This window comes from Tachysurus fulvidraco, chromosome 24 (genome assembly GCF_022655615.1).
Source record: "Tachysurus fulvidraco isolate hzauxx_2018 chromosome 24, HZAU_PFXX_2.0, whole genome shotgun sequence".
In the NCBI taxonomy this organism is placed as follows: domain Eukaryota; kingdom Metazoa; phylum Chordata; class Actinopteri; order Siluriformes; family Bagridae; genus Tachysurus; species Tachysurus fulvidraco.
Window position 1 is genome coordinate 8576445 of NC_062541.1, and position 23023 is coordinate 8599467.

The following is a 23023-nucleotide window of genomic DNA, read 5'->3' on the forward strand; positions in this document are numbered from 1 at the left end:
TCTAAAAGCCCCAAACACACAAAAACCCAGACAATATTTGCTAAGAACAATCCCTAAGACTGAGAGAAGTACAAATGGCATTAAATCAGAAAAAGTTGATACCGAAAACGTCTGGAGACTGAACCTGAATGCTAAAGTAAAGTAAAGTAAAGTAAAGTAAAGTAAAGTAAAGAAGGAAGCCACTTATATGTAAAATATTATTTTAGAATAACCTATGATCAGGCTTCAGATAAATAGCTTAAAACATTAATACAATTCTAAAACAGGTCTCAGAAAATAAGTTCCTGTTCCAGCCCACAATATCGACACGTTCCTTTAAAATAAAATCATTAAAAGACTTCTGAAGGACAATCCTGACCAAATAAAGTGGTCACTGAAGCAGGATGGATAAAGGGACATCTGAGTCTACTGAAACCCAAGTTTCGACTACTGCTTGATTTGAATGAAAACCTACAGCCACTCCGGTCCTTTGCAGATGAGACTTGACGTCCCTGAGATGATTGTATGGATCGGTGGATGGACAGTTGTGTGTGTGAAACTTTGACTTTTCTGTGAAGTGAGATGCTGAGTGAGTGAATCGGGGTGATTAACGTACCTAACGGTGGCTCTGGGGAGATTCCAATACTCTGGAGCAGTGCCTCAGTCTCTCTGCGTTTACGGTCCAAATCTGAGTCCTCAGGAGCAGCTTCTATCTTCTGCTGTGTTTCTGACTGTGAAAGAACACAAACAGATTCACACACACCATAAAAAGCTCTGATGAATCCTACATCATCCCTTTAAATCCAGTTTATACAGGTTAATCATTCAGTAACTTTTATAAACAAATATCCTGAGTCCTTACCTCTTTTTTCTTTTTCTCTTCCTCTTTTCTTTTTTTCTCCTCCCTGATTTGAGCCAGACGCTGCTTCTTGCGCTCCAGCTCAGCCTTTAGGTCACTCTTGTCAGCCATTTTGGTCTGAAACGTTAAGAGAACATACAGAAGAGATGAGCTGATGATGCTTCTCATGTGAAGAAACTGTCAAATAAGACCTGTTTGTAAGGGATATGCAATCCCAAGAAGATTCAGCTAGCTAAAGAGATATAAATATTGGCTGAAGAACAAAACTGATCCAGTACTTATATACCTTTGCTCCATTTCAAGTAGACTCAGATCGATGGTCCTCTACTTTTGTTGATATTTGAACATGACACACAAACTCAAGACTTCCAACAGCCCAAAAAGAGGCTAAATCTAGACATGGGCTAAGTAGGGTTTGTCTGTGATTTATCCATTTCATTGAAACAGGGACACATCCATGTTTAGGGTATTTAGTGTTTAGGCACAGACACAATAACCCACTTCTTATGTTTCCTTCATTCTTGCTGTAAAGCAATTCTTAATCTACACATATCATATACTGTATCACATCACTGTCATATTCTGTGTGATATGGTGGCTGGTATCTAACTTTACAATGAATCATAGGAAGTAACTGTAGAAACCCATGTTCTGAACTATTGGGTTAACTCTTTCAGTCATGCCACTGTACAAGAAGGAATAAACAACTTGAAACAGAGCAGGAAATTTGATAATGCTTCGAACCCCAAAAAGGTGCTGATGTTGGGATAGAAGTTTGTACCCCCTTCATTTTCATGAACAATGTTAGACTTTGTGATTTTATGTAATCTAATCACGCAAAAAAATAAAATCGATCTAGTTAGGTACTTGTAACACACTAGATATTTATGATTTACAGCTCACACTAGCTCGGTCAGTGAGTCTTTTATCTTACCCTGAGATGAACTGGTTTAACAACCCGGTTGTTTCCCATCTCGTCTCCAACCCTGAATTAATAACTGAGTAGCTTTAAAAATGATCGGTGTTTGTGCATCTTGTCAAACTGACAGCAACCTTTTGCCGTCTGTATATGTTTCTATAAACTCATCGTCTTTCTAGAATTTTTCGATATAGTTCTGTTTTCAAGTTAATCTGCCTATGCTTAAATTAATCAAAGATTTTAATATACTTTCTTTGTAAGCTGCTGAATAATAAATAACTTGTTTTCTTGTAAATGTTCATTGAGTAAATCTAAAGAAGAAAAGTAAAAAAAGAGTCATTTAAAAAATGGAAAATTACAAATGACAGCAAAAAAACTAGGAACTACAGGACACACATTTATACTCATATTCACTGGTTCTTACCTATATCTGCTGATGACATTCAACAAGACAGAGAAACAGAGGAATGGGTTAAAAAAGAGCGAGCTTGAATAATAATTTTTCCTTCTTTCTGAAGTGCAAATCTTTCAGAAAGTTTCCTTTATTTATCATTATCATGTCTAGTGTTCCTGATCGTTAATACTTAAATCATGACACAGCAAATACTTTAAATATGAAACATGACACAGCAAATCTGGTCTGTGAGCCAAATAAAATGAAGTCACATTAGTTTCAAGCACTAAATTAATAGAAGCAGGGGGAATGTTTACAAGATACTGACTAAGAAAAAACTAATCACATTTTATGTATCATATTATTAATGAATATAGCAACATAATTATTTATCCTTAATAATTATTATGATTTTTATACTGTCTATAACGTCTGTACAATTATACATACAATGTACATATTACATATTGTATTTTTATTGTTTATATATATATAATATAATATAATTATATAAATATAATATATATAATGTCAATTATATGAATATATTACATCATGTACATATGTTTACATATATACCTATATATATTACATCATGTACATATGTTTACATATATACATATGTATATATATTACATGCTGTACATATGCTACATATTTATCTGCACATGTCTATTTACACAGTTGCTACTCTTTACACTTCTGGAAGATGCCAAACTGCATTTCATTGCTGTGTACCTTTACTATGCACTGAAGTTCTATCTATCTATCCATCTGATCATTTCAGATGAACGTTAATACTTAAATCATGACACAGCAAATCTGGTCTGTGAGCCAAATAAAATGAAGTCACATTAGTTTCAAGCACTTCATTAATAGAAGCAGTGAGAATGTTTACAAGATACTGACTAAGAAAACTAATTACATTTTATGTATCATATTATTGCTGAATGTAGCAACATGGCAGGGGACTGGGATAACAACACTTAAAAACTCTTTACAAAACACAGTTAAAATGCAGTCTAAAAATTACTATAAACACAAGTCTGAATGCTGACATTTGTAACATGAACTAATATGAATTAATAGTCTAACAATCTGACTGGGAGGAAAATTATCCCATGTTTTCTTCTCCAGTAAAATCTATATTACAGCTTACAGTTAGCGTTGTAAATGGGTGTAAGGCAGACTAGTCATAAACAGATGTGATATCAATATTATTTTATGACACTGAATATACTGTGATTTTAGCCTAGATGCTAACTGCTAACAGTAGATATGACGTCATATCCCATAGTCAAACACAAGGACATGTAGATGCAGGAATATAATCTACAATATAATCTAGAATATAAATAAAAAGCTCGCCTATCATTTAAATACGGTTTTTAATAATAGTTCGTTGGTGCTTGATTGAGATGTATAATCATGCTAAGGAACAGAATTGAACAGAATATCACATCTCACCTGATGGATGCTGTGCTCTGGGAAGATGCTGTATCACTGCTGGCTCTCAATCCTGCATCAAATCAAAACATCTTAGAGCTGATAATAATTTGTTACAAATGCATAACGCCTATATGATATTCGACCATAATTATCATTCAAATTCAGGCTTTTTTATTCACATCAGCATCTCGTTTCTGTGTTTCAGATGCAGGAAGAAGCAGCACCACCTCCCCTATAATATGAGCTGGGAAATGCGTTCACACCGCCCCCTAGTGGAGGTCTGGGGAATTTTCACAGCAGTGTTGCCAAATCGTGCTCTTCAACACCTGTTATACTCTAGGTTGCCAGATTTTGTGTTTTCACGTACATATTAGAATATTTTGAAAAGGTGTAATCAAACAAAGAACTAGATTTGTAAAGTCCGTAGTGACAAACTTTGATGTTGGCTTGTCGGACCATGTATTCCTAAAGTCCGGTATGCTAGGGTGCCAATACTTTTGGAGATGGGTTTATACGAGCATGTGACGTCACCAGAATACCAGTGACGCAATTCCCCTCATTGTGCTGAGTGTTTTGATATGTCACATGTCCATGTTGTGGAAAGTTTTTTGACTTTGCATATCTTGGAGGTGGGGCTGAAAGGCCAATCAGTACACCAATTTAAACCTTTGTCCAGAGTATCACCATAAGGATATAAGGATGCTGGCTGAGTTTGGTGTAGATAGCTCAAAAGCTTGCCGAGTTACAAACCTCTAAATTTTATACTGGGTGTCTATGGGAAAAAGGCCACATTTGAGACCCCGTACCATGAGTACCGGAACTCGGATAGCTTAGAAAAGTAATAGCAACAAACTTCAGACCCGGGTCTATTCGATTTTGGCACATGTGGCTCGATAGCCCTAGGAGAAGTAGCAATTAATACATTTTTGTCTAAGAAGAAAAACCAAAGCAAAACTGAACCAGGGCCTATACTTTAATTTTGATATAATCATTTATCTACAATGGGTACAACTGGTTGTAGTTTGTGTGCAAAAGCTAAAACCTTAAAGTTACTATTGGTGAACCTTGAGAGATCCTATTTGAATATTAAAAAAATAATAATTCTTAAATCCTTAAGGCAAATATACATAACCTGAATTTGATAAAGATGTTAATACAGTGTTCTCAGAATGTTATTAAATGGTTACAAAAAAAAAAAAAAAAAGATAACCCACGCACTAACTTTAAGGAAGCAGTCTGATGTAAGGGCTGAAAGGGCTGTGTGTTGGCTTTGGGACTAATTGAAAAATGTTGTAATCACCAATAAGTTTAAAAAATGTAGATCATTTCATTAGATTATGTTTGGTGATAAATCTGTCAACTTAATTATTAAAGCCAGCTGCACTCTGTATTAAATGTATTCATTTCAGCCAGATTTTACTGCTGCAGACAAAAATCACACATCGTAAAATAATTCTTTGGCTGTAAGTCAAGATCAGTGACCTTCCAACACATAATATGACAAGCTCAGCAGCGTCCGATTTAGTGCCAGTGTGACCAAAGAAAGCCAACACCAAAGTTCTGGCAGTGTCAGAAATTTCTATTCAAATTTCAGCGTGTGAGTGCGGCTGCGACTTTTGTCTAAAAGTCATCAATAGGAGAATGTATGGGATGACATAAAAGTTATGAGACAGCTAGAGTTCCAACCGTAATGGACTGAGCATTTATTCTATATCTAAATATTTATTTTTTTATTTAATCTCTTTATATAAGCTCACTTGGAACAATGACCAGATTGTACTAAATGATGATGTAATTAGAACATACGCATTTTATTTAATCATAGGTCTATTATTAGAGGATCTTTATTTTATAATATAATACAGAGAACACATTTCACTGTGTCACAATTTATATTACAGAATTCAATTCCATATAATTACATCTCGTACAATGTGATAAGAATTCAACTTAATAAAACTGCTTTAATTGCAGTCTAAATGAGTTTAAGAATTTAGAGCACGTCAGCAATGCTAATGACTGAATGCCTTTAGGTTCTCCAGCACAGAAGGCCATTCTGTAGCAGGTCTTAAATGTTACTTCAAGAGGTCAAGTCAAAAAAGCTTTTATTGTCATTTCAACCATATACAGCTGGTGCAGTTACATCACAGTGCAATGAAACAACATTCCTCCAAAACCAAAAAGACACATATAACACAAAACTAACAACATTGCGCAATCTAATGTGATTCATCTAAGATTTGTATACAATGTTAAGTAAGAGGATGTAACAATCCAGCAATTTTATCTTAACAAATGCAGCATTCAGCATCATAAACATCAGCAGAATTTTATTGAAATTCACAATTTATAGAATTGAACAGCTCAGATAGATTCATTTTGGTCTAATTTTAGATTCCAGTGGTTGTGTTGGAGATATATATGGCAACCCATTACCATATATATTAGTGTTTTCACTGCTATAGCACTCATTAACCTCATGAAAGACTTAATGAGCTTGTTAATAAGCTGAATTAGAGGTGTTGGGCACAGGGAAAAGCGTGCATATTCAGGCTTAAATAATCAGCCTGTGATTTTCTCAGCATGTGTGCACGTTAAACCTCAGAGAAAGTCAAACCAAATGGCTACCTCTTAAAGATTGCTCTGTGAGCATGCCAGTCTTCCAGATAGTTTGACTTTGATACTTTTATCCTTCATTCAGGACTTGTTTAGAGATAAATGATACATGTGTTCACATAAATCTGGGGCAGTTGTGTAAATGTTGCAGAAATACAGCAGTGGGTTTATGTATTTGTCAGCATTATTCTGAAATGAGTGCTCAGTTTCTGTAGTCAATCTGTCCTTAAACCCAGCAGAAGAACTGTGTTGGTGGTTTGCACAGACTTAAAAGCTGAGTTCAAGCTAAGAAATTCAAGCACTGGCATTCAAATACAATTAAGTCCCTTCATCATTTTGCCCATGTGCCATAAGCATTATTGTTGCATCTTTAAACCTTGACTGACAGACAGACAGACAGACTTTAAATAATATTTAATTAAATAATTTAGGAGATAAATAATTTAATTTTAAATAATAATATTAATAATAATAATAATTATTATTATTATTATTATTATTATTATTATTATTTACACAAAGCAACAGGCAGAGGAAGATATTAAAGCAGCTTTTTTTTCAACTTTTAGAGAATATGTAGTTAATATAGAATGTGTAATACATTTTATAGAGGTAAATGTATTCATTTTGCATCACAGAAATTTGAGTGAAAAAACACAGTCAACCTAAGGTGTGGCCCATTTTTTTACTTTACTGTATTATATATATTGTGAATCCTCTACAATCGACTGAACCTGTGGCCACTGTTTTACTGCCAGTAAAACATTAACCTTGACACAGGCTCATTACAGCATGTTTATGTGTTTATACAAGTCCATTTTATATGCACCATAATGATTCAGTTAGTTTGTGTATTATATCTGGTGGGAAACGGACTGTTAAAACCCTGCAAGCACATGAACAAGCTCTAAAGGTAGACAGACTTACTAAAAGAAATGTTTTTGTCCCTTCAAAATAACATTTTGTATTAACATGATGAGAAAATAAATATGACAATTTTTGTCTCAGGTTACCTTTATTATAATTGTTTCTATATATTGAAACAGTATAGTAAAGGTATCTCAAAAAGCTGGGTGACTAAAGGTGATGCATCTCATTTCTTTTGTTGTTGTGAACTACAACACATGCAGCACAAAGCAATAAGTCTACCCTAACAATAAGGGATTAAATACATCAACCACATATATGGTATTTTATTCGTCTAGAGCTTGATGATTTTCTGTGACGAGGACTTTCTGCTTCACCAAAAAGTTTCCAACATGGTCTGAAACAAAACCGTTAATACTGATACAACCAATGAAGAAGGCTTATGCAATACTCATTCATTCATCAGCATCACTAACCATATAGAAGTAACCATGTAGAAGAAAATAAAACGATGAGGTTGAAGATCTTAATGAAGAGCAAGAAGTTTATTCCATTAATACATGAAGTACTTTGGGTTCATCAAAGTCGGTAAGAACCCAGAGCAAAGTGTAAGAACCGAGTGTCTCCCAAATGGCTGGGTCACGCCTTGTTGTCTAGCTGATGTCTTTAAATGTTAATCATGGTCATGTACACCTTGGCTTGGTGTTTTTACAATTGTTATCAACCAAGTGGACACTTTAAATGGTAATTGCGGTCACACAGACCCTTTGTTTGTGATGATCCTTGATGTCCTGCATACGCTCTCATACTAATAATTGAATCAAGTTTATATGTTTAGAGTCCTAAACGTATTAAATTATGATACTTAAACCTTTTTTTGAGCTCTTTGAGATGTGTATCTTGGAGTGGGATTTGGGTGCAGTTTCTGTAATTTCTTACAATGTGTAATAAGAAAGCACATGAGAATGAGACAAGTTCAGTTCTGTGTGAATGGTGAAAAACTATCCAGGACAGTACATTTTATATGATATTTCTATTATTCAGGAAAGGCAAATATAATAAATAACTAGAAACATTGAAATTGTGCTCTTTCACAACTTAAGAATTGTAATCACTGAAAAATCACTGTGATCTAAGAGACATAAATACTGGAAAATAAGTGACTGTAAGGTAGAACAGTATGTCACTTTGTGCCTAAGTGCATCACACCACCCTGTTGTTGGTTAGATTACATTTGAAATGTACATATAAAGTAATTTATATATGTATTTATTTATTCCAAGAGTAGCAGGCCACAATTGAATGTTGTTTTCACCACAAATGGTTCTGTAACTCATTTTGGTTTACAACAAAAGAAGCAGATTTGTAATGTTCATAAATGGCCACTAGGGGGATTAATAGTCATCAAAAAAACAGCTCACTCTAACACAACCTTTGTGAACATGGAAACACTATGTTTCTGTTCACACATAACGATGTCAACAGTTTGCGAAATAGGAAATAGGAAGCGTTGAAATGGTAAAACGATAGGTGTTGTTTATGGTGTTATTTGTGTTGATTTTTGTGTAACCGCACACTCTGACCTTTGTTCTAATTCAGAAATGCGCATGCGCTGTGTAGCGGTCATCATATTTTCATAGCCAGTGAAGACAAATAACATCTCAGAACAGATGAGAAGCCTCATCGTACCACGAACGGTAGGGGCAGACATGCATTTAAGTCAGGTTTTACTTAAAGAAATGTGAAGCAAGGGGACTTTAGAGAAGACCCCTTGTTCCAACAGCAATGTCATTCTGAACCAAAAGGTTTGGAGAAAGCAGAAGGAGCTCCTGAGCTGTGTGGAGTTGTGGTTGTTACTGCATGTGCTGTAAACAGCTCCCATGCAGGAGAGCAGAGTCTCAGATACTCTGCCTTCATTTCTATGGCTAAAGAACTGCTAATAACTTTACATAGCACCACTGAGTTATTGTTATTCACGTTATAATGGCGGAGCTAATCTCGGTTTAGACCTTTTTATCTCCAACGTGAACCTGAGAGCTTCTGATAAACAACAGCATTTGAACTCGACGTGGATTTTGACTTGGAGTTCAAAATGAAATTCGCTCAGATTTTGCTGAAGAACTCTTCGAGGTTCAACATACCGAAGCAAGTGGACAGGTTTTCGAAGTTCTCGCCATCGCCACTTTCTATGAAGCAGTTCCTAGACTTCGGTAAGTTGAGTAACAAATAGCTTTTGCCGTGCAACATGAGACGCTGCTGTACGTGACGTGTTGTACGTGCTTCTTTCAGTCACGTGTCTAGAATACGAAATAATTAACAAAACGTTTAAAAATTTAATTATTTTTTTGTTTGTTTATTTATGTTTCTTTAATTTTTGTAAATGTTTTTTTAGAAGTATTTAATGTTTCTAAAAAGCCTCGGTTCTCTCAGTGACTTAAGAGCAGTTGCCTAATGACTTTCTGACACCTTTGAAGGTAGCTTGTGTCCTTAAATGTGTCATGCCAGTCAACATGACATGACGTAACATATCATGCATCGGAACATACACTATTTGGCCAAAAGCTTGTGGAAGCCTGACCATCACATGCTTTTTTTGGCCTTCTACAAAGTTTCAAGCACATAATTGTCTAAGAGGTCTTTGCATGCTGTAGCATTAAAATTGTCCTAAGAGACCCAAACCTGTTCCAGCATGACAATGCCCCTGAGCACAAATCAAGATCCATGAAGACAGAGTCATAACTGGTGTTCTGATCAGAGATTTGACCTCAACCCCGCTGAGGTCCCTCAGGATGAGATGGAACACTGACTGCACCCCAGGCCTCCTCACCCAACATCTGTTGTTGCTGAATGAACAGAAATCCCCACAGCCACAACTAAAATATAGTGGAAAGCCTTCCCTGAACAGTGTAATCAAATTAGATATCAATCCTGAGGGTAGTTTTCAGTGCCCTGTGGTTCTGGTTTCAGACTCACTTGATTCTAATATCTTACATCATCACAGACATGCATGGATAACACAATGGTTCTATTTGGTACTATTACTCATAGGCTTTGGACTAAATTGCCAGTGAGAAATGCTCAAAAATGTCAGTCCTTCTGTCACCTCTCTACTATTTGGACATTAACCAGACTTAATATATATACCCGAATGTGTATACTACTATGTATACATATGTGTACTGCTATGTGTGCCTCATTACTGAGAGAGCCACAGTGACAGCACTGTTGAGCTGTAATACATTCTCCTTTTTATTGTAGCAAATAAATCACAGAGACTTGTGAATGTATGATGCTGTATAATCTTATAATGAATCATTAAAAATTATACTCTATAGAAGACGCATATAGTCACTGATATGGTGAAATTTTCTCTGAACAGAGCACATTTTATGGATGTGTAATAGCTTTGTAACAGTAACACATGAAGCTGTTCTAACTTTGCTTACACCACAGGATTGTCTCCTGGAGAAAAGACATTATATTGTGTGTTTTTTACTCTAATAAGCCATGTTTTTGTGTACAGCAATGTCCAATTTTTTCTGTTTTCTTAGGTTCAGCCAATGCCTGTGAGAAGACCTCCTTCATATTCCTCCGTCAGGAGCTTCCAGTCAGAATGGCCAACATCATGAAGGAGATAGACATGTTGCCTGACAAGCTCATTGGGACGCCATCCGTGCAGCTGCTACACACTTGGTAAGTTCACCTACTTCTCTGGCTCTCAAGAGCCCTTTGCTACCTCTTTTCTCCTGCACATAAATGAAATGAAATCAGCCAGAGACCTGCAGCATTGTGGACATGACTAGGTCCAGATTGCAGAAGGCTGTCCATTAATTATCTAATATTAAGTCTTTACTTTAATCTTCAGGTGCATTACATATGCCCATGTGGCCTACATGAAATAGTCAGTTCTGTGAGAGATTTATGTGATCAGAGATCTTTCAACAGGATAACCTGTGGATGGCTCTGGGCTTTATAAAATGTTTTTTTTCTGCCAGTGATATAATTTGTCATCTCTGTTTTAAGAAACAGATCTTTTTTGATCAAATCAGCTCCACACTATAGAGAAACAGTAATACAGTAAGCCTTAACAGTTTGTAATCAGGCACCATCTCTTACAATTCAGATAAGAGCACATAAACTCTGTACAGAGGACTTTACAGTATGAATAAATGTTGTTTTAAGTGTTTAAATAATAAAAAAAGAAGACGAGAAATTAAGGCAACAGAACAAAAGTGACTGATTTAATTAGCGAATATTTCAGCACTGATGGTAGTGTGAACAACAGCATTCATAAAAGATGAGGATGAGGCTCCAGTTTAAATGACGTGAGTGAGTTTTACCTCAGGTGATGAGACAGTCAGGTAATCAAAGTGACATCTCATTTCTCTCTGTAAAACTTAAAATTTGTTTAAATTTAGCAGTAACATTGATCCGTAAGTAGATTAAGTTGTGGTGGAATTATTCCACTTTAATTTTAGTGGAACTGAAATAAAATCTTTGCATGCTTTTCACTTTTAGGGATAACCGGATTTTAATACTAGAACTTTACTTTTTTTATAAATACACAGCCAAAAGTAAAGCAGTCTGACCATGTGAAGAATATTCCCAGGCCAGAACACAAATAATAATGGAAATGAGATCATTTTTGAGGAAGTGAGAATTTGCTTACATTTCTTATATTTAAAATCCCCTTGCTCTCAGGCCACATTTGTACTTGTCAATTAACCCACATAAAAAGTTAGCTGGCTGCTAATGAACTGAAACTTTGTTCAATAATTTGAAGACAAGATTTTGAATGTACCCAAATGACCCAATAGAGTCATCAGAGACGTGAAGAGCAATGCCTTTTTAGATTACGTTTTGTTTAGATTAAATAGAGATTTGGACTGGAGCATGATAAAGTCATTGGCTTCTGTGTGATAATAACATGACACCTTAGGACTTTACAGTATTATACACCTCAGCACTTCAGTACAAGTTCGTACATGTCCTATTAGTCAGTAGTCAGAGAGATGCACCATGGTGGTTTAGGGTAAATATAAATTGCATAATTATTTTGATCTTAATCCAACAGAAAATCTGGCACGTATTTAACCGAAAAAAGCTTTAATTGTTCAAGCTTCTGTAACAAAAGAGTAGGGTTGCTGAGGTTGGTCATACATTTTTGTAACTAAAGGTCCAGGCCCCAGGGCTCATTTCACCTCATGTGGCCTCTTTATTGACTACTGAGCTGCTTTAACTTTGAACCTGGGTTCACTGTAGGGTGAACATCACACTGAAGGGTCTGCTGTTAGATAACGATTCAGCTGCTATGCTTTTTTGATCTGGTTTATTCTAATGAGGTCAGATTTTGGCCTGATAGTGGGCCTGTATGTACTTCGTCAGCCTTTTTTACTTAAAGTGTGAAAATTATGCATTGGGATTTTATTAACAAGGAGTCACAACATACCTTTAGATGCTGTTTAGGAGATAATCTTAGGAACATACTATCATTAAACCAAAGGATAATATGTTTATGCGTGATGCAAGTCAGAAGGTTACAATTGCAGGTTTTCCTTATTTTTCTTCCCAAATTGCACCTGTTTATGTCCCACTTCTGAATCAGATCTCCCCTGTCGTACAAAAGCTACTCACTGGAGAGGGATAAGGCTAACGAATACGGCTCATGGTGCTGAGTCACTTCTGCATACAGAAGCTTATAAATGCTGGTGAATGGCTAGTGTCTGAGTGACTGACTGGGCAGCAAAACCCTACCCAGAAAGCACAGCCAGGTTTGTTCTCTCAGACTCGGATGGCTGTAGCATAGCGGGATTGGAACTTGTGCTCTCTTTGGACACCAGGGCAAATGCTTTTCTGTTGCACCACTTCTGAGCATTCTTACAGAAATGTAAAGAGTTTTGCCGTCCTCTCTGTTTACACATACATTTAGGACATGGTGTCAGGGAAGTTTCTAAAAATAAGGGCCAGCGACCGTTGAGGATTTCATCATAAGTGTGTTTAGAGTAAATCTGGTGTTTTAAAAAGGTGTTTTCTTTTAAGTACACTAAAGAACGAGTTGAGTGTTGTAGGATTTATATAGAATCACAATGTTACCAGCAGATAAACTGATGAAATTTTGGAATTGATCCATAAATGCTCAAGGCCAAATGTCTGAAATAGTTTTTTCTTTAACAGCTTTCTTCTTGTTTGAATAGCCTATATTTTAAGCTTGTTTCTGGCATACAGTTAAGTATCAATCTATCTTCTAAAACTTGTAAGTTAACAGCTAATAACAACTTGATTCCTTAAAAAAATGACTGCCATCAGCTTTCCGCAGGCATTTGGAAGACATTGGATGAAATGTTTCATCACTAGTTCTCTATACATTTAACCACCATGGGCACTAGAGCCCTTAGTCGCATTGCTCCTCGTCTCTGGAATTCATTCCCGGAAAACATCCGTAACACAGACTCCATCACCACATTCAAAACACGACTCAATTCCCATTTGTTCAGAAGCGCTTATCCCACATGATCTTAGGCTGCACTTGAATCTACTATATGTTTAATGTTAGATAACTGATTTTCGTTTTATTGTTGTTTACTGTTATTTATTTATTTTGTTTGTTTGAATTTGTATGGTGACCTTGAGTGACTTGAAACGCACATATAAATAAAATTTATTTGTATTATTATTTGCACAGGCAGAAACTCGAGCTGATTGTGTGAGTGAGTGAATGAGAGTGTGTGTGTGCCCTGCGATGGGTTGGCACTCCGTCCAGGGTGTATCCTGCCTTGTTGCCCGATGACGCCTGAGATAGGCACAGGCTCCCCGTGACCCGATGTAGTTCGGTTAAGAGGTAGAAAATGAGTGAGTGAGTGAGAGAAACTTGAGCTCAGGATTAAATCTCTACTCGTTTTTCTGATTTTTTTTTTAAATCAAATAGTTGTTATAACTATGATGTAACCCAGAATACAAGCAAACATCAATAACAAAACTGCTCTCCTTCTTGATTACTTCAATATCAGACCCAAACGATCTGCTTTGTAGAAGTTGCTTGTTATTTCTGAGGTGTATATGAGAATGAAAGAGCCTGTGCTGAGTGTTAAATAAAATGAGCGATGCTCAGCAAAGAATAGACTTGATGGTTTAGTTGTTTTATGACAATCATTTTTACATTTGTCAAAATCTCGGTGGCACAACACAAACACAGTGGAATTTTCTCACAATTACATACAGTCACTACTCATTATGTTAATATGTATATGTCATATACAGTTATGAGGTCTGAGAAGTTTATGGTTTGTTGTGGATAAAGGATAACAGCAAGCAAGACATTTTTACAGCAAGGAAATCCTTGTCTTATGATGTTTTTAAAGACGCATGGACTATTAAGTTAGCTCGACCAGGACAAGTGTTGAATACTGTATATCTTACACAGGCAGAAACTATGAGTGTAATTAACTGACTATAATAAGCCATAGTATAAGTGCTCTTCTCATCAGCCACAAAGAATTCACCAGCAACACTGGCGAGAGAGAATATCTTTATTCTTTCTACAACTTTGTACATGTTAATTAACAATCTAAACACAACTTGTACTTAAAAATGTAAGGCTGACTCAGTTAGATACATTTGTGTTTTTGGACAAATTTCTAATGCCAGTTTTCTTAACAATTGTTTTGCACTGAAACAAGAATTGTGAATTCTTCTGCATTTGTTATTTCCCATAAGCTCATGTTTTAAACCACACAAAAACTCTATGGCTCAAGAACCTTAACGTCTAATGTACAGCTTGGTTGCTATAAACATTTAACCACTAAACCTGAATGATAGTTAAGCTAGGTATCAGGTCTAATGGTAATAACAATCAAAAACTGGTTGAGTAATGAAACAAATTTAGGGCATATCATGACAGGACTGATTACTGGAATTGTCTTTTACTAAATGTCAGCTGGTTAATAGCTGGCTGGATAATTATTTGGCATGGCAGGCTGATGTTGGCCTGTTTCCAATTTGTATATCTATAAATCTTTGCCTTCTTTTTGAGGATGATGACAAAAATGTTTTGCATAATTCTAATGAGTCAGAAGCATTAATGCCTCACAGCTCCAGAGTTACAGTCTGTATGAAGTTTCACTTGTTACTCTTACATTTGTGTAGGTTTTGTCCATGTTCCCTGGTTTCCTCACACCTTCCAAAAGCATGCCCATAGGTGGATTGATGACTCTAAATTGCCTCTTAGTGTGAAGGACTGTTTGTTCATGATCCCCAGTGTGTATTCCTACCTCACAGCCAGTGTTCCCAGACTAGGCAGCGGATTCACCACCACCTTGAGCAGGAGAAAGTGTTTATTGAAGATGAATAATGAATAATTTAACACTTTATAAATGATACATGCAGACACACACACCCCTAACTTACACACTGGTGTAGTTTACTTTGTTTGTTCTTGGGATTTCGTGTACTCTCACTAATCAGATATTGTTTTTATACCAGGTATACACAGAGTCTGATGGAGCTTGTGGACTTCCTGGAAAAAAATCCTGAAGATAAAAGTGTTTTGAAAAAGTGAGTTGTATTACTAGAACTTTTAGTCCATTTGCTTGTTGAGTCTCAATTATAGTGAAATTAATACCTTTTCTTTGTTTGCTGTTTGGTTTGTTTTCAATCACTGCACATAATTTGTTTATTGGTCCTAAATGTTGTGATAGGAAATAAAAGCTAAAGATACTTTGGCCAAGTGAATCACTCACTCAAAGTACACAGCTCGAAGTAACTAAAAGTGTATAATATCCAGCATTTGTTTTATCTTTTTGTTCATCAGTCCACATTTCCACAGTTTTACAGCTCTGTCCTTTAGCTCAGTTTGTACCTTGTGACCCAGTTAAGCCTGCTTACATCTACAAAAACGCTGAACCCAAAATCCACCACATGTAGGTTCACCTCTTGCAGCAGGGCAAGTTCAGAGTAGAATCGGCTTCTTTCAAACAATCTCTGCATATTTTGATCCACACTGGAGTGTGAATGCTGTGTTCTCACCTGTACAAACCAACCACACCACAGAGGAGCATGTTGAGGGTGGATGTGAAAGCACCCTGTGACACACTGTGACACTATGATTCTGAGTCTGCTCTACTAGTGCTTTAACAGATATAATGTTCTCTCAGGTTTACAGAGACACTGATCAACGTGAGGAATAGACACAATAATGTGGTGCCCACAATGGCACAGGGAGTTCTGGAGTACAAAGAGGCTTTTGGTGTGGATCCAGTGACCAATCAGAACGTCCAGTATTTCCTAGACCGCTTCTACACGAGTCGTATCTCCACACGTATGCTTATGAACCAGCATAGTGAGTATTTCAGATGAGCTTCACAGCTCCACACTGTGCACATTTACAACAGTGTCATTCTAACACTGAAATCTTTACACATGCAATTAGTTAGCTTTGTTAGTATTTTTATAATAATGACAATTTCTTTGCATGTAGATTTCTGTTTTTGGATTTTCTGAGACACACATAACCTACTTCTGTACAGTCCTTTGCTCTGTACTGGTTTACATAGATTATGTAAATATTAAAGAACTCTTCAACAAGCCTCATCATCATTTGTGTGCACTTACAGCACTGATCTTCAGCGGGAGCACAAACCCAGCTCACCCGAAACATATCGGCAGCATCGACCCCAACTGTGATGTAGTGGAGGTGGTTAAAGGTACTGAGTCATAATCTGCTGTAAAATAACTAACGAGTTCCACATTCACAAGAAAGTTAGTTATTTAGTTTTCTTATAAGATCTTGCAAATAGAGCAGAAAAATCTTATGCAAAAATCATTATATATATTTTGCATAATGGATAACAGTTTGCATTATTCTAAGATTGTGTGTTTGTCTATTTTTAACTCGTGATATTGAAGAACGGAAGAGAAACGAAGAACTTCTGCAGATTAAATTTCATCATCTTCAGTTTCTTCTTAGGATTTGCAAATGTTTGCAGTTTAAATGTGAAAAACGTTTATTCCTCTGTCCCTGCAGATGCGTATGAGAGCTCCAGGATGCTTTGTGATCAGTATTACCTGATGTCTCCAGAAGTGGACATCAAACAAGTGAATGGTGAGTAAGACTTTTCTGTCCATCCAAACTTTCCATTCCATCTTTCTTTCTGTGTCCTTTGCGTGATGAGAACTCACAGGTCGCATGCATTAAATATTAATATTACCTTTTTAGTATCTCTTTGAAAAGAAACAGAACTGTTCTGACAGTGAGTCTGTACTTACTCCACATTTTCACTTTACAACACGTTGCCGGCTTTACGATGTTTTCGAGCTGAGATCTGTTTCGTGCTGCTTTTTCACAACCTTCTGTATTTTATTTATTCTAATACAAGCCATAATCTTTTACTCACTGCCATACAGCCTGATAAGAAGAGTCATAGCAACCTTTGTTCTGTGTGTATTGAGAAATAAAATCAGTCTACCTTTTATTAAAGTTCAGCCCTCATGCTCTGCTTCTGCAGAATAAACAGTAGGAGTGTTTAAGTGAAGGCTGAGGCCCAAAGGGCACAGTGTTGGGCACAAAGTCAGCACTGCTGATAATAGCTTACAAATTAGACGCCATGCATATGATACGATGAAGTGCAGAGGTGCACACACCTTTCGTTTAGTGTACAACTTAAAATAAACTTGATTACAGACAAGTGTGTACAAAGCTTTCATACTGTTTGTTGTTTTCTAACACTCTTTTCTACCTGGTTTTATTGTGTTGCAGCTAAAGACACCAATGAGCCCGTTACTATTGTCTATGTACCATCACATCTTTATCACATGCTGTTCGAGCTCTTTAAGGTGTAGTATATATAAGATAGTATTTATTTATTTATTTATTTAATTTACTCCCAAAGACAAAAATCAATCAGTTGTTTAGTTGTTTGTTAAATAGCAGTCGCATTTGTTGAACCCTGAAGTATTGCCAGTGTACTTACTGTGACTGTTAGCATGTTCTCATTTCTCTTACTCACTCATTCAGTCATTCAAAAGCGAAACAGAAAATATTTAAATACTATTTGAATCATACCTCCAAGTATTAGCAGAATTACCAACTAGAAAACCCTAGTAGGCAGAGAGTAAAAAAAACAACATACTCTCTCTAAATAAATTCTATTGTCATTTTGTTCTCCTTTGGTCTGACCACTGTTTTAGCTTTTTTTTTTTTTAATGTTTTTAGGTGTCTTATGTACAGTATGTTAGAAATAGACTCGCTGCTAAACCTAATGTTACTCACATTGTTATAATAAGAGAGTTTAAAGTCAATAAGTGAACTCCGATATGGTATTGTAACCATTAAATTCTTTCATATCTGCTTTAACAGAATGCAATGAGAGCGACTGTAGAGACCCACGAGAACTGCATGCATCTTCCACCAATTAAAGTTCGAGTTTCTCTTGGAGATGAAGACCTGACCATAAAGGTAAGCATCCCTACTGTATCACTGTTCTGCTTGCTATGATTGAGCTCCAGGAAATTGTACTGTGCTGTAAGTATCTGTGTAATTTAAAGGCATGCTGTGATACAAACCTGATTGTTATAATTATAGATGTCAGACAGAGGAGGAGGCGTGCCCTTGAGGAAGATTGAACGTCTTTTTAGTTATATGTATTCTACGGCACCGAGCCCTGTGACTCACAACGCTCGCAATGCACCGCTGGTGAGATGCAGCTGCTTTGTTTCATTGCATATGAATGTTAGAGAATTGATACAATTGAGTATATAAAGTTTGTAGAAGGAAAAAGTTCAGAGAAATCTGTTTATCACAAACCGTTGTCATGTTCATTCTCCTGACCAGGTTTAACAGTGATTACACGCTACACATATTAAGTATAAGTCCACCAGATACACTGTATTCTTAAACTCGTTCAAAGTGTAAACGGTGTTAATATACGATGGCTAAGTTGTAATTTAGCAAAATTACACTCAGCTTAGTCAGTCATTTACACCGGGGTTACTGTCTGGGTGTGTGCAGGCTGGCTTCGGTTACGGCCTTCCCATCTCACGCCTCTACGCCAGGTACTTCCAGGGAGACCTCCAGCTGTACTCCATGGAGGGATACGGCACATCAGCCGTCATTTACTTGAAGGTACATTGTAATTACATACATAGCATTTGACCTATGAAAGTAGACTGAAAATGCTACTGAGCTAATGTAGTCTGTGTACATTATGGGGAGTGTGTGTCAGTGTGTGTGTATGTGTGTCAGTGTGTGTGTTGAGCCCTGACCTCGAGTAAACTTTTTGTTTCTGATGTTTCTGGGAACTGCAGCCCTGTTTTCAACATCTGTATACAAGGTTGTTGTAAAAAAGAGAGCACGTGGATGAATAGAGCAAACAAACTTTTTTTTTCAATAGACAGAGAGCAAAGGTGAAAGATATTGCCTGGAAATTGCAGCTTTGTATTTTTACATTGAAAATGCAGTCCAGATAATAGACAGACAGAGCGCATTTTGCTTAGAACTTGTTGCAGGAAGAAAACCTGAAAGATCCTTTTATTTTCAGTTAGTGACAAGGAGGAAAAGTTTAGATCCGTATATAAGAACGGGGTCACAAGAATCCGAATAAAAATAGTTTGCAGTGTTGCGAGTTTTATGGAGGGTGAAGCACCTGCGTGATGGTGACCATCATGATAATCTTGATTTTGTTTTCTGCCATTCTTTCTCTCTGTTCTACTCTACATGGTTCCCAGGCTTTATCGTCTGAATCTGTGGAGCGACTGCCAGTTTTCAACAAGTCAGCCTTAAGACATTACCAGACGACCATCGAGGCGGATGACTGGAGCATCCCCAGCAGTGAACCCAAAAAACTGGGAAAGTATGATTACAGCGAGCCAGACCTGAGAACTAAGAGCAGGGTGAAGTGATGGACTGCAATTACGATGATGCCTTAGGGACTAGTGAAATTGCCTTAGGCTATCATTTTTCATTTCATGCTGGCTTCACATTACAGGGTGCAATGGGCATTTATATTAAACCTCACCTTATGCCTCACTTTATTCATGTAGTTTCAGTATATAAGCTAATTTCCTATTTCAATTTAGTGTAAAGAAAAAAAAAAATCAAAGCTGCGTAAAGATTTTATTTAAAATGTTTTCCCCTGCTTGTTAATGTAGGATATATTTCCATGTAGGAAAATAGTCAGAATTGTCCAACTGTCAAAGTGTTTTAGGTGGGCCCAAGTTTATGCTGTCTCTCTGTCCACGTCCCTCAAATGAACCAACAGGAAGATAAATAACATAACCATGAAGCAGAAAGATTTAGCATCGAATGTCCACATGCAGACATGCAGTTAATAGGAACTAATGAAAAATCTGGCAAAGAATAAGTGAGAGCCACTAGAGCTCCAGATAATCCTAATCAGGAGGGTTGGCATGTATGCAAGCAGAAAACAGTAAAAATAAATAAATCAAATAATGCAACCATTGCAGACTATAAGGAAAAACTATAAGGAAGGCTGATTGTGATTAAAATGGTAAACATGCTTTTAGATTTCATTTATTATTCTGTTATGGCCGTGTTCACATTACAAGGTTAAAGTGGATCAATCTTATAGGCAGAACCTTTCTTTGGGATATTCTTTTAAACTGGAAAAATGTCTACAATCTAAACAGCAAACATGCACCAGAAATCCGACCTTTACCAAGACACACTTGGTACTGATCGATCACCTGAACTGGATGTCATGTAGGTTTCCACAACACATTCTCAACAGTCTACAGGTCTCACGTAGCTCTAATCCTGGCAGACACAAAAATAGCACACATCACCTCTCCATGTATTGCTAGATTTTAAATGTAACTAGAATGTACATTTCCTGAAGAAATTGTGAATGGTGCTTGCACGTGGCAAATCTCGGCACTCGGTTGCTAGGGTGAAATTTTTAGGAATTTCCCATTCAAGTCTATGGGACTTTTTTGCCGCTTTTTCGTCCACTGTGTGAACGTCGTTGGTTGGATCGCTTATAAAAGTCAAGTTACGCGCCGAAGTTTTGCCAGGAAGAAGAATGTTGCTTTGCAAGCACCATTAATAAACACGTTAAGAGGATTTTCCCAGAATTATATCAGCGCACACACACAGCAATGAGAAATCATGCTTGTGTTTGCTTATAAAAATGTTGCAACATTACACAAGGAGGATGTTGCCCAAGTTCTCGACTTTCCCCAGTTGAATGACCTTTCAATTGCATTTTTCCATATCTGATGTCAGATTTCTTTTTACTTCCAAGGGCGATTATCTGTAGAACAATTTGTTTGCTAGTTCGAATTCCAGGTCCACTAAGCTGCTGATGCTGGGCCCCTGAGCAAGGCCCTTAACCCCAAATGTCGTAAAATGTAGATCAGTAATGGGTACATTTTTGCTACACATCTATACGACCCTAACTGTCTTTTACATCACACTTTACTGCACATATCACTTTTTTTCTTTTTTTTTTTAAATCATGAACATTTGAAGATCCAGCTTTTTGCAAACCGCCAGAGCAAATTATTTTTGCACGGAAGGCTTGTGTTGCTAAGTTTATTTATTTAATCCCTATGGCACTGGCATATTGTCTCATAAATATGCATTTTTCCATCAAATACCATGGTCATGCACATGACCTTTATATTGATGTGTCTAGTTTCGGTTGGCCAAAGTCTGTTCAAAGCTAATGACAGAAATGCATCACTTAGAAACATGAATGTAAACTGCCGAGGCAGAGAGATCAGATCTGAGCTGATCTGATAATTGTTATTGAGCAATAAAGCTTGTAATGTGAACGTAGCCTTGCTGTGAATGTGATTTATGTTAACATGAGCAGCGTCGTGTGTGAAGCTGTGACAATGACTGATGTATACTGTATGTATACAATGTAAAAAGCAAGTCATCAAAATAACATTATATGGACACAGTGTTAGTTTTGACCCACAGTCTGAAATAAGAAAAAAATTTGTTATTGTTTAATAGTGAATAAATGAGCAGTGTTAAACAGAGTAAAAACGTGCAGTATAGGGGCCTGGAATAATATGAGAATTTCTAATGCTGCTGTTTGCAGTGAAAAAGTGCAACAACATACAGTGTGTGTTTAAATGTAGCGGCTGATACATCGCAATGTGTAGACACTGTGGCCAAATTCTGTTAATATCTTAACATTTCAATTCACTGAGTGTTGAAAACTGATTCCTTTCTTTAATCTGAAGAGAACGTGTCCTGTCCTTTTTACTAAATGTTTGAATTTGAACACTTGTAACACAGTAAGGATATCATATTCTAATTAGTTTGGATTTTAATCAGTAATTACTTTGTTTTAATCGCATGATCTCAGGATAAAGAGAAGTTATGCCATACGTTTTATTATTTCTGAATTCCATGAGTGACGTCTACTGTATGTGTATGCTATACAGGATTATTCCATATACTGTAGAAAACTTTGGGACAGCCATTTCAAGGCTACTGCAGACATGATAGTTTTTTCTTCTAATTTTTTTCAGAGCCAGTTCAAATGCTGTAATCACTTGCTCATGTTGGCAGAAAACATTTTGTTTTCCACTTTGTATTCGTATGCCACTGCTCAACAGATGTCATTCTACATGTTTTCTTTTGTACATAGTTGATTTTCTTTTTGCACATTAGTGTGTCATTACTTTTACCTCACCAGCTCTATTTATAGTCATGTGAACGTGACCTGGGGCAGGAAACCTAACTGTCATAGCGAATCATCTGTACAATTTCTTCCTATTTTGTAAACCACTCAACCACTTTTGTTTTTGCACATGCAGTGCGTTTTGACTTTGTTGAAGTTAAGTAGCATTCTTCCACCGAATCTATTACATCGTACAATAAAAGATGTGAATACTGTTGTGATCTTATCTCTGTGTTAAAAGGCTTAGCTGAAGGAGGTGAATTCAGTTGCAGAAATGTTTGATGACATAATAG

At 36.6% G+C, this 23023-nt stretch overlaps 2 protein-coding genes across 6 annotated transcripts in view; one reads left to right on the forward strand and one right to left on the reverse strand.

Moving 5' to 3' along the window:
* The window catches only part of LOC113661650 (cytoplasmic dynein 1 intermediate chain 1), a 51012-nt gene extending 47156 nt beyond the window's left edge, over positions 1 to 3856 (reverse strand). For 2 of the 5 annotated variants that reach the window (XM_047808285.1, XM_047808284.1), the window contains exons 1-3: positions 3619 to 3856; positions 842 to 955; positions 596 to 710 (exon numbers count right to left, since the gene is read on the reverse strand). In XM_047808285.1, the coding sequence (XP_047664241.1) occupies positions 596 to 710; positions 842 to 949 (223 nt within the window). In that variant the 5' untranslated portion in view covers positions 950 to 955; positions 3619 to 3856. Of the gene's footprint in view, positions 1 to 595; positions 711 to 841; positions 956 to 2181; positions 2191 to 3618 lie in introns of all 5 variants that reach the window. The other 3 variants (XM_047808282.1, XM_047808283.1, XM_027176026.2) reach the window with 3 other exon arrangements.
* A 4713-nt stretch (positions 3857 to 8569) lies between these two features.
* pdk4 (pyruvate dehydrogenase kinase, isozyme 4) lies at positions 8570 to 22945 on the forward strand. The gene is made up of 11 exons (XM_027175873.2): positions 8570 to 9293; positions 10635 to 10776; positions 15562 to 15633; positions 16233 to 16417; positions 16692 to 16781; positions 17102 to 17179; positions 17834 to 17910; positions 18434 to 18532; positions 18659 to 18769; positions 19085 to 19198; positions 19801 to 22945. The coding sequence occupies exons 1-11, from the start codon at positions 9176 to 9178 to the stop codon at positions 19972 to 19974; spliced, it is 1260 nt and encodes a 419-aa protein (XP_027031674.1). The 5' UTR covers positions 8570 to 9175; the 3' UTR covers positions 19975 to 22945.
* Positions 22946 to 23023: the final 78 nt, after the last annotated feature.